Source organism: Salvia miltiorrhiza, chromosome 8 (assembly GCF_028751815.1).
Source record: "Salvia miltiorrhiza cultivar Shanhuang (shh) chromosome 8, IMPLAD_Smil_shh, whole genome shotgun sequence".
NCBI classification, from domain to species: domain Eukaryota; kingdom Viridiplantae; phylum Streptophyta; class Magnoliopsida; order Lamiales; family Lamiaceae; genus Salvia; species Salvia miltiorrhiza.
The window spans coordinates 27,177,960-27,190,339 of record NC_080394.1 but is presented as its reverse complement, the minus strand read 5'-3'; the positions used below and the strand labels follow the sequence as shown (position 1 = coordinate 27,190,339).

At 33.9% G+C, this 12,380-nt stretch overlaps 1 protein-coding gene across 2 annotated transcripts; it reads left to right on the top strand.

The window, feature by feature from the left end:
• The first annotated feature begins 9,444 nt into the window (after positions 1–9,444).
• Positions 9,445–12,380, top strand: LOC130997378 (uncharacterized). Of its 2 annotated transcripts, XM_057922667.1 has the most exons (3): positions 9,462–9,812; positions 10,514–11,666; positions 11,792–12,380. In XM_057922667.1, the coding sequence occupies exon 2, from the start codon at positions 10,516–10,518 to the stop codon at positions 11,641–11,643; it is 1,128 nt and encodes a 375-aa protein (XP_057778650.1). In that variant the 5' UTR covers positions 9,462–9,812; positions 10,514–10,515; the 3' UTR covers positions 11,644–11,666; positions 11,792–12,380. The 2 variants fall into 2 exon arrangements, with proteins under 2 accessions (XP_057778649.1, XP_057778650.1); XM_057922666.1 differs by having other exon boundaries at positions 9,445–9,812; positions 10,514–12,380.

The following is a 12,380-nucleotide window of genomic DNA, read 5'->3' as shown; positions in this document are numbered from 1 at the left end:
AGCTTATAAGATGTTTCAAGAATTTATAAAAGGTAGTAAGGTACTAGATTTTAAGAGCTTATAAGTTATCAAAGTAATTAAATAAATGAGCTTATAAGTTAGAGAGGGAATTTTTAGTTAAAAAGAGAAAATCAAAGAGATATGAGCTTGAGAGGGTATATGATGAAAGTAATAAATTATAGTTGAATAATATTTATAAAATAATTGTTATATAGAAGATTATGAAAAAATAAGTTGAGTTAGAGAAACTTATATCTTGAGGAGCTTATTTTTAGAGCTTATAAATTGTTCAAAAGTTTATTTTGTCAAACACTTTGAAAGAGCTTATAAGTTGTTATAAAAAGCTTATAAACTCAGCCAAACACACTTTAAGTGATTGATGTCAGCAAAAATCTAATTTTGAGTAGATGAAGTTGGAGGTGAAAATAAAGAAAAAGAATATGGTAATATATATACGATGATATCAATATAAATTTATAAATGAGAATGCATCATTGGAGATGCTCTAAAATAAAAAAGTGGAACGATATTGTGAGATGACGTCAATAATCCTATTTCAAAAATGTAATTGTTAATAATAAATATTTATAGAACGAATGAATAAAATATATATTTTGTTGTTACAAAGATAATATACTAATAGTCATCACAATTTTTTTTTTAAGTGAAGAAGTCAATTTTACAAATTTATTTTTATTTTATTGTTGAGGAGTAATATATGTAATAGCTCTGATATTAACATGTGTGCCAATATTCCCTCAAAAAAAAAAAAAACATGTGTGCCAATAAGTCAAAGATGGTCAAACACTTTATGTACAAGTGTACCCGATTATATCTTTAGTAGTCATGTACGCAGGATAAGACACTTTCATGCATAGGGCTGTAGACCCAACAATACTAAAATGGCGAGCAACGTTGGATATTGCGAGGAGATTACGTGGCTGTAACTCACAGTCATGCAATCGACAATGAAGTTACACCTCTGTCATAAGAAGACAAATAATGGAACGAAGATTATGTGCACCTGGATCCAAGTCAGCCCTATCTACAAGTGCATGTTGTTTGCGTGAATTGGAGGAATATACGAAACTAACCCCGCCATATGGAATAGTATAAATAGAGCTCACATTGTATTATGTAGAGATACGCTGAATATATCTCCTCTGAGTATTCTTTACTGTTTTTCGTTTTACGATATTTCATTCTTAGGTGATGAATTGTTGTTGATCTCGCCTCACATTCATATATCTACATTTAATAACACGTTTTATTATGATAATTCACAACAATAGTTTTTAAATCCCTTTGTCCCACTTATAATGATACTTTCTAAAAATAGTACTCCCTCCGTCCACGAAAGAACTTCATATCTTTCCTTTTGGGACGTCCACAAAAGAACTTCCTACCTATTTTTGGACTATACCCCACCACTTATAATCCTCTTACTTTTTACTTTTCACAACTCTCAATATTAATTATAACACATTTTCACCACTCTCAATACACTCAACTACCTTTTATCCACTCTCAATACACTCAACAATATTTTTTCTTAAAACTCGTGCCACTCCCTCCTAGAAAGTTCTTTCATGGACGGAGGAAGTATGTACAACTATAAAATTTGTTAGTTTTGAATTAATCATATTTTACATACAATTTCACAATCAAAGTTTTTTAGTCATGCATTAAGGTTAATTTATTGGGATTAAAGATGAAATGGTATTTTAAGTAAAAATGACTACTTTTTTTTTTTTAATGTTTAGCTATTTTATTTAAAAAAAAAAACTTTATAGCTCTTTTTTTATTTTTATCATAATAAAATGGATATTTTGATATATTAATTTTAGTGTTAATAGGTAGAAATGCCCACATCCTTAAGTTTGATAGTAAAAATGCCCTAAGTTATAAAACAAAGCATTCTATGCCCAAGTTAAGTGAAAAACCGAAAATGTCATTTGATTGTGATGGGTATGCATTGTTTTCCACAAAAAGTCTTACACATCTATGACAAAAGTTGTTAAAGTGTAAGAAACACATCAATGCCATCAATTTAAAGATGATTTTCAAATAAGTGTTGGAAAAAGTGAAGATGGTGTACAAAATACAATATTAATTTTAGATATATCTAAAGTTTCTAAAATTTTATTTAATATTTTTTGTCCACGCACTACTAGAAAAACGCTCATAGATAACGGATTTTATCGGGTTATTAGCCTGTAAATACACGAACTTTTTATATTTTCTGAAATTTAACATGACTTTTATTTTTAGCCCACAAATACACGAACTTAGCATTTTTTCTGATTTTTGACATCGACAAGAAAAAATTCTAATTTACTATTAACGTGAAGGTCGGGATACCATGTCATTCACTCTCAAATCAAAATAATGAATCAAAGTATTCTATTCAAGTGCATATTTCGTAGTCCACATCATGTATTCCGGCCTCCACCTCAACAACAAATAGAGTTTTTTCATGTCGATGTCAAAAATCAGAAAAAATGATAAGTTCGTGTATTTGTGGGCTAATAATAAAAGTCATGTTAAATTTCAGAAAATATAAAAAGTTCATGTATTTATAGGCTAATAACCCGATTTTATCCGTTATCTATGAGCAAAAAAACCGTTGTGTATAGTGGTGTTATCTATGATACGTATCATAGACAACGGTTTAAAAACCGTTATGTATGTGAGAATAGATAACGGTACGAGACGCTCATACATAACGGTATGAAACCGTTATCTATAATGATTATACATAACGGTTTATACCGTTATGTATGAGGATTTTTCCGTTATGTTTTGTATTTTTTTTGTTTTTTTTCCTATCATAGTTAACAGTTTTTTTTCTATACATAACGATATGAAACCGTTATCTATAATGATTATACATAACGGTTTATACCGTTATGTATGAGGATTTTTCCGTTATGTTTTGTATTTTTTTGTTTTTTATCCTATCATAGTTAACAGTTTTTTTTCTATACATAACGGTATGAAACCGTTATCTATAATGATTATACATAACGGTTTATACCGTTATGTATGAGGATTTTTCCGTTATGTTTTGTATTTTTTTGTTTTTTTTCCTATCATAGTTAACAGTTTTTTTTCTTTACATAACGGTATGAAACCGTTATCTATAATGCTTATACATAACGATTTATTACCGTTATGTATGAGGATTTTTCCGTTATATTTTGTATTTTTTTGTTTTTTTTACATTTTATAACGGTTTTTACCGTTATCTTTGATAGAAATACATAACGATTTTTTTGTACTTTTTATACTGTTATGTATTTCAACTACAACAAAATGATAAAATCACCAATAACAATATTATATATCATCCAAAATATTCATACATTACCATCCAAATGAACCAAGTATCAAGTACATATGATCATTGCATATTTCGATTCAAAATTGAAAGTACCAACTATCTTATAGCTAAAACAAAAATCTATCATATTATGTGTTCTAGCACCAAGTCCTCACGAACTAGTTGAACTGCTATGATGAATTTGCAGCAACTAACTTAGGAGAGAACCCGACACACAAGCTCAACCTGCCAATAGAAAAATAATCCAAATAAAATATGTGAAATAAAAGAAAACTGGACAAGAAAAAGATAACAAACAATATGTTGACTTTTGTTTCACACTACATCATGAATCACATTAGACGACAAAGGCAAGAAAACATTTCTTTCAAAGTGTCATTCATGACTCCCCGTTCCCTGCAACTTCAAGCAGCAGCAGCAATTAGATTTCCTTTACAAGATCCAAAATTGCAACAGCAAAACCAAGGCAAAATCAGTTTCTTAACTAGTGGTTTTAAAGTTTATGTTGCTAAAACAAAATGTAAAAGTTCAGGGGCTTCATAAAACTGAAAAAAACTAAGGGTCTAGTAAATTAGCAATCAAAACCTCAAGAGCCAAAATGAAATGCATATGACAAAATTACCATCTTCGGGTTTCTTCAATGTGCTTAGCTGTGTCTTTACTGCCATCCGTTTGACAGACTCAGCTGTAATTGATTCAACATTTCAGAGGAAGATCTGAAACAGAACAGGACTAATCAGTTTATGCATTAAAAATTGGAAACCAGAGAAGCCTATTTCTAGTTGAAACATAAAAATTTAAAATTTAATACCATCCATCCTGGAAGGACATCGCTTTTTAATGGACACCAAAAGCTCCATTCAAGTTGATATAAGAAGAGCAAAGTATTCCAATTTATGCAGAAGAAAATTGCAAACGAAAGCAACATAACAGGACCAACTAAAGTGAATTAAGAAGAGAAAGATACCCTCCAAACTGCATTTTTTTTCCCTGTGCCAATGATGCATGGGTGATGTAAGCAAAGCAATAACTGCACACAAGCATATGGACCTCTAGCTGAAACCACAGGTGCTATTACAACTAATGCCTTCACTAAAACTTCAACAGAGAGATAATTCAAAAATTCGAGCAAAATAGCTTCAGCTAATAGATGAGATGCACCAAGAATCTTCCTGGAAGTGCCATATGCTGCTTTCCTTATTTCCCAATTCGGGTGGCACAGCAAAAACAAGATAAGCTGATGCATAAGATTAAACAATTAATAACAGAAAATTATAGCAACATAAGAAAAGGAGTATCTTAATATTAATCACCTGTAGGAATGCCTTGGTAGAAAAAGTTTCCAATAGCCTGCAGCATAAGAGACAGGTCAATTTAAACAATTGGACATCAAATTTCGTAAGATCATACATCAAATATTTTTCATAGCTTCTAATTTAAAATGCCAAGAACTTTAACTAGGCAAGTGTATCTTAGTCACAACATTGAGAACTTAATGCTAAATAACAAAAAGCACAAGTCAAATGAAGCATACCTTTGAGAGTAATCACATGTCAAATGAAGCATACCTTTGAGAGTAATCAACAAGTAGAACCTCAACAAGGTCAATGCACGCCATTAAGTCCTCAACTGACAATTTGGATGCCTGCAAAACTAAAATAATATTAGCTGAGTGGATATAGGAAAAGGTCTAAAAAGGAATGTTAAGGCTTTCCTTCTTTATAGCTGCAAAAAAGATTTTAGCTTTGACATTTTTCAACTCCCCTACAAAATGCAGAAAACGATATTTTGATACTTCCACAAGTTGAAAGAATACTCTTCATTGCAGCTGTAAGCTGCATTGCAAGATTAGTTGTAAGCTGCATTGCAACAGGAGAATAACATATAAGCATTAACAAAAAAAAAAATTAGAATCTCACAAATTCTGAAATTATGAAATGCTTTCTAATTAATATCTAAGTAAGAAGGGAAGGATGGCCCCGGATGACCCAGCAATCAGGCCTTCTCTTTGAAGCTGTTACAATCTAAAAGAATGGGCATTTAGTCTTCTGATAACTTCTAAATGTGCCAGTACATTATTGAAATTATATGTGAAGAGGTGCACATGCTGACATCAGGGTAATGGATCAATGATTCCTACTAACACTGTCAAAAAGTTTTAAGTGTCCAGAACAATTAAATGCGTAACCTACTTGTAGGATCTCCAATGGAAACAACAAGGGTTTAGGCAAGAGTGCCATCTCATCATGCCAAGCAGAAGCTGCAATCCTCAAAGCATCAGAATCAGCCTGGTGTAGAGCTCCCACTGTAAGGACCTAAGAGTAACTTTTCAGCTATATGAAGCTTACAATCAATGTCAAATCAAATGGCTGACAACTGAAACTATTTTCGGATGAAGAGTTTCTGTGGTGAATGAAATCCTTTGACCAATTAAGGAGTAGCATACCACATGTTACCCACCTTCTTAAAAACAAAGGGATCTGTTCTTGTGCCTCAGGTGTTAAAGGGTAATAATCATGCTGAGGTGTTTTAGACCGTCGGATCCCTCGGCATTATGCAGTGCTCCTGAAGACAAGGCAGGCAAACTAAAGTAATCAAGCCATATACTCTATATCTTTATGTACATCATCTATGCTAATGAAGCTAACTACTTTGATAAAGTCTCAAATATTCACCAGTCACGATTTGATGTCACTGGAGTTGAGTCGGCATCATCTGGTGTAGGTTGGTAAACTGCCTCTGGTCTATAATCATCGGATTGGTAGGGAAAGGTAGGTGCTTCTGGGGTGACACCATCTGGATGCTGGAAGACTTGTTTGACTAACTCTGTGGTCACAAAACACTCACTAGCTTTCACCTCTCTCTGTTGATAGACATATAATATAATAATGTATGAAATTCATCACCAAAAGACATGCAACAGAAACTACAGCAGGTACACGCAGAAAATAAAGTGGAAAGAAACAAGCATAATTGTCTTTTGATTATCAAACAGTTAGCTGTGCAGAGAGTTTCGAATAAGTAACTAGAAGTAACAACAAACACCCAATTCATTGAGTCTTTGATAAAAGCTAAATATAGAACAAACAACAATCTAAGAACTGATCAAAAGATTCAAAACAAAGACGCGGAGGAACTATAGTAATCAACTATAAACCTGGAAAGGATATGCCATTAAGTTTTGATGAAGTGATTCACAGGAAATTAAAATTTATCACTCCAATGCTAGTAGAACAAACTCATCACACAGCTATACACACTATACAATAACAGAGTAAAATTTGAAACAAATTCAAGCAAATTTGAAATTCTAATTCCAAAAACTTAAGAAAAAGCCTACTGTAATTCAAATTCTGAAAGAGAGGGCTTACCGTGTGCGGTGTGCGTGAGTTGCCGTTGGATAGACGGACGGCGGTCTGAAAAGGAAGCGGCGCGGCAGATCGTGGAGGCGCGGCGAAGACTGGAGTCTGGAAAACCCTAGCCCATCTTTCTGACCCGTTTCTTCTCTTCATCACAGCTAGGGTTTTAAAACCCTAGCCCGCCACCGCCGCACAGTCGGCCAATAAAACACACCGGAGCAAGAACGAGGGCGCGACGGAGGCAGACCGAGGGCGCGATGGACTGGGGGAGCTGGATGAAGGCGCGGTAGATCGGGGGGCGCGGCGGACTCGGGGAAGGCGCGACAAATTGAGATTTGGGGGGAGGCGAACTAGAGAGAAGTGTTAGGGCTGATAATATTTTCAAATTTTAGGAATGAAAATCTTTTTCTTTTTTCTTTTATTTAATTTTTATTATTCAATTTTGGGTATTTAGGTTTCTAATAATATTTTCAGATTTTATTTAAGTGTTATTTAATAAAAAAAATATTATGAGTTTTTTATTTCTCAAAGTCTATATCTAGGAATAAATTCAGATTTTAGGATAAACAATTTATTTGTTATTTTTAATATAATATAATATAATATAATATTATTTTTAAAAAATTAACAAAAAAAATTATACATAACAGTTTTTAGAGACGCTCATACATAACGGTTCAAAAACCGTTGTAAATGACTCTTATACATAACGGTTCTTTAACGTTATAAAATAACTGTTATAAAAGATGGTCATAGATAACGGTGGCTTAACGGTTTTGTAATACCGTTATGTATGCAACTAATAGATAACGCAAAAATATAACGCATTTGCTCAAACCGTTATCTATGCATTTAGACAACACTACATAGATAACGGATTTTCGCAAAACCGTTATCTATTCCTAAAAGTGCGCTCATACATAACGGTTTTTGAAAAAAACCGTTATCTATTCACTGTTATGTATGTAAACTTTTGTAGTAGTGACGATAAATATGACACAATTAATAATTTGACATTCACAAATAATATAGCACTTTTCTTTTAAGATATGATCTCGCATTTCACTATTATTATAATTAAACCTAGTAATCATACTTTATTTATCAAAAACTACCCCTGAAAAAACATGGGTTATTGACGCCTAAACACACGAACTTTGAGCTCATTTTGATTTTTTTTCCCCACGAATTTTGAAAGTTATCAATAAATACACGAACTTTGACTCATTTTGTTTTTTTCCACAAACTTTGAGAATTGTCAAAATATACACAAACTTTGACTCATTTTATTTTTTCTCACGAAATATATTGTCATAAAAATGATCCAAATAATCATTTTATTTTAATTTTTTTTTTCAAAACGTCGTTTAATTAAGAAACATATTTTAAAAATTATGTCACCGTGAATAATTGTCATCCATCGTTAATTAAATTAATTAAGTTAGCTTGTTAATTATATACGGATTACTTAGACTATTTTTTATAACAATATATTTTCGTGGAAAAAATAAAATGAGTGTATATTTTGATAATTTTTAAAATTTATGAACAAATAAATTAAATTAAAATTTATATATTTATTGATAATTTTTAAAAATTTGTAAAAAAAATCAAAATAAACCCAAAGTTCATGTACGTAGGCGCTACTAACCCCAAAAAGAGTGAAAATTTAAAATGCCTTATTCCTTAAGTTATATGTGAAAAATGCCCTCTTTTATTAACATAAACATTTTATGCCATATTCTTTAAATACCCTTTGATTTGATGAATTTGCTTGGTTTTTTGTGCAAGTTTTACATATTTGACTGATTTGTTGACCGATTTGACAATTATCAGTTATAAAAGTCAACGATTTGACAACTATCAGTACATATGACCGGTGGATGGCTAGATCATGTGTCCGCCCGGGCGGACACATAATTTCACCGGGCGAACACATGATTTTACCGACCGTACACATGATCTAGGTGATAAAATTATGTGTCCGCCCGGTAAAATCATGAAAATCGGGCGGACACATGATTTGGGTGCTAAATCATGTTTTTGGTCGGTAAAATCATGTGTCCGCCAGGTGAAATCATGTGTCTGCCCGGACGGACATATGATCTAGCCACTCATCGGTCATATATACTCTTGACTGATAGTTGTCAAATCGTTGATTTTTATGACTGATAGCTGTCAAATCGGTCAAATGTGTAAGACTTGTTAGAAGTAATTCATGTAATTACTACAAAGTCTATGATGATAAACTGAGATTAATTAAACCATGATCACTAACCTGAAACCATGATGAATTCTGTATGAAGATTTGATCTTCAAGGAATACAATATCTTCTTTTAGCGTACAGTTTCCCCAGAACCAGATCCCATATATATAACTTCTCAAGTTATCCATATTTATTATTTGGTCCTTCAACAAATAATAAATATAACATTTAATATATACATAATATGATAGTATTTATTTACATTAATTAATTATATATATATATATATATTTGTCCACTAATTGGATTAATTAAGAATTTAATCTAGCAAGACTTTCATAAAAAATCAAGCAAATCCATCACCATCAAAGAATAAAATAGGTACTTCACTAATTGGAGTATGACATTTTTCGTATACTCGAAAACAAGGAATAATGCATTTTTGCCTATTAACGCCCCAAAAAAACATTTCGCACAGTTGGTAAATTGGTCGGAAAAGAGTGAAAAACCTTTTGCAAATTGCACGAGGTGTGAAATGTAATTTCTTGTCCACCTCCTCAATTCACATTCACATACACACCCACTTCTCCTTCCCCATCTCATATTTCTCGTTCAAAATCAAACGGGGCGTCCACCTCCCCTTCACCTACTCATCAACACCCCCTTCCACCACCTCAGCTGCCGCCGCCGCCGCCGCGCTTTTTCTTCCCTCTTCAATGTTCTTCTTCTTCTCTTTCTTGCTTGCTAACCCAGCCGCGACCTCCTAAGCAACACCATTTCAATTTATGAATCCTATTTGATAATTTCCTCATTTATTTTCTTCCGATCGGCTTCGGTTACTTACTTTTAATCTCATCTTGCGAGGATCTAGGGCTTTTTCCAAGTGGATTATTTCATACCACAGTAAGAGCTTTATTCGGTTTTGACGTTGTATCTGGATTAGGGTTGAACTATGAGATTCTGGATGTGTCTAGATAATCCGCGTAATTAATTCTATTGTTGATATCGTTGTTGTTTTATCTTTTTCTTTTGACTTTTCAGGGTTTTGTTGATACATTTTCTATCGATTGGATTTTATTTCCCATTTGTTAGCATTTAATCGAGTGAAAATTGGAAACTTTCTAGGTTTCCTCTATGTGAAGGTTTAATTTTACTGTTCTATCTATGCAGGGTGCTTAATTTCGTTCGATATTCTTTCCATGTCAAGTGAATGAGTTTTTTTTCTATAAATAAATAAAAGATAGGTTTAACTGATTTGCTGCATGGTGTGGTGTTCATTCATTTATTAGTAGACTTCTCAAATAATGGGGAGTTCATGGAGATTGTTGTTGCCCAAAAGTAATACGCTTGCAGTTGCTGATTAAGTTTTCAGCTGTGTTAGGCTAAATTTAACACTGTAGTTGCATGGAAGTTGGAATGGTGAGGGTAGAGTAGATGCCATAGGAAATCTAATGCTGTTTTTTAGCAACAAAGGAAGCAATTCTGGAAATTTTGTTCTACTAGGATAGTTTATTATAGCATGTTGTTCTTTAAGACACAATTAATATTGAAAGGTTAAGGATAAAAAGTCTAATGTCGTTTACCTTTTTCATTTTGGACTTTAGGAATGAAGAGGTCGGCATACTATAATGCGGTTCCTCAGGTGCCAGATCAGTGGCCAATCAAAAAAGCACTCACCCTTTCTGATATTGACATCACCCATCCTTTCCTAACGCTGTCCCGGCAACAAGTTGAAACTAACATCGTAGTGTTCATGACTCCTCAAGATCAGGAAATCTTAAGAGCTGAAGGGCAAGTGGGTTTTAATGCTCAGGACGATGATAATGGCGATATGTATGCGATGAGATTGAAGTGGCGTGGGAGCTATTATAATCTCATTGGAAAATGGGGAAAAGTTGTCCGTGGAAAGGGACTTGATGTTGGGCAGGAAATTAGACTACGATGGTTTAATGGCTGCTTACATTTCTCGGTGCCACAACAGCAGATTGTTACAGTCCCACCACCAGTCCGCTTGGTTACAGCACCACCCTTGGTGCAGGACCACTGGCCTATTAGAAAGATCTTGACATCGTCTGATGTTGATACTACTCATCCTTTCCTTCCATTGCCTCGTAAGTTAGTTGAAGAGCATATTCTTGCACAATGGACACCGCAAGAAAGGGAAAAATTGAGGAAAGAAGAGCAGGTGCCTATTAATGTTCGAGACTATGATACAGGTGAAATTTATGGGTTGAAACTAAGGTGGCGCGGAAATTACTATAATCTGGTTGCAAAGTGGGCGAATGTTATTAGACATAAAGGGCTTGGCGTTGGGCAAGAGATCAGATTACGTTGGGTAAATAATTGCTTATACTTCTCTGTTCCAGAGGAGCGTTATGTCACAGCAACACCGGGTCCTGATAATTGGCCTATTAAGAAAGCTCTCACATTGTCCGATGTGGATACAAATCATCCTTTTCTTACTTTGCCAGGCAAAGCAGTAGAAGATCACATCCTCTTCTACTGGACACACCAATCTCGGGAGCAATTAAGGAATGAACATCAAGTTGGTATTAATGCTCGAGATTATGATATGGGTGATGTGTATGTGATGAAGTTGAAGTGGCGTGGAAGTTATTACAACCTGATTGGTAAATGGGGAAAAATCATAAGAGAGAAAAGGCTGCAAGTAGGGAGAGAGATCAGAGTACGGTGGGACAATGGATACTTGGTATTCTCAGTTCCTGAACTATAGGGTCTCATTTCTTTTAGATATAGGTAGGAAGATCGACCTCTCTTTTATGATTTCTACCTATTTTCTATCAAGTCAGTTACGAGGAATGCCTTCATTCCCGATTTTTTCTTGGTGGTTGGACTGACATGAATTACGAATGTTGATTCAGGTTGATATGGTCAATGTGGTAGTTTTACTGGGACCAGAACTTTCATCTTGGTTACAATTCATTTAGATTTGTTTGTGGATATAATGAGCACACTGGTGGCTGACAGCCAGATATCTTCAATTGAAGAGAGTGATTAAGATCATCGAACACTTCCGCGAATAGAGATTATGCTGCTCGGGCCTTATGGTTGATTTGAAGGAGATGATCGCGTAATTGGCTTCCGATTTCATTGTTGCCATGTACATATGAAAGATTCTCAGTTGTCGCGGGGTGTGTTCTTGAAGTTGTGCATTTCTTTGGTGCCATTCTCGTTGCATTTTGATGCAGTTCACGACTGCTTCAGCTGATACAGTCAGTCAGAAAAAGTAATGGATTTCTTGCGGCAGGCTTTTATTTGAAAGGAGAATTTCTCCTGCAATATATATCCTTTTGCTCTGATGAAATATGCATTAGAAATACTTAGTGTTAAGTACAATCATTTGACCTACTTTCTTATATTTCTCTTCTTGTATATTAGATCCTTTAATTTGTCTAGTGCAGTGATTTTCCTGCTCCAAACTCGGCCTGATGAAAAAAGTCTCTTCCTCAA

Excerpts from the sequence above, each read along its gene's own strand:
- LOC130997378 (XM_057922666.1), top strand. The coding sequence starts at position 10,516 with ATGAAGAGGTCGGCATACTATAATGCGGTTCCTCAGGTGCCAGATCAG.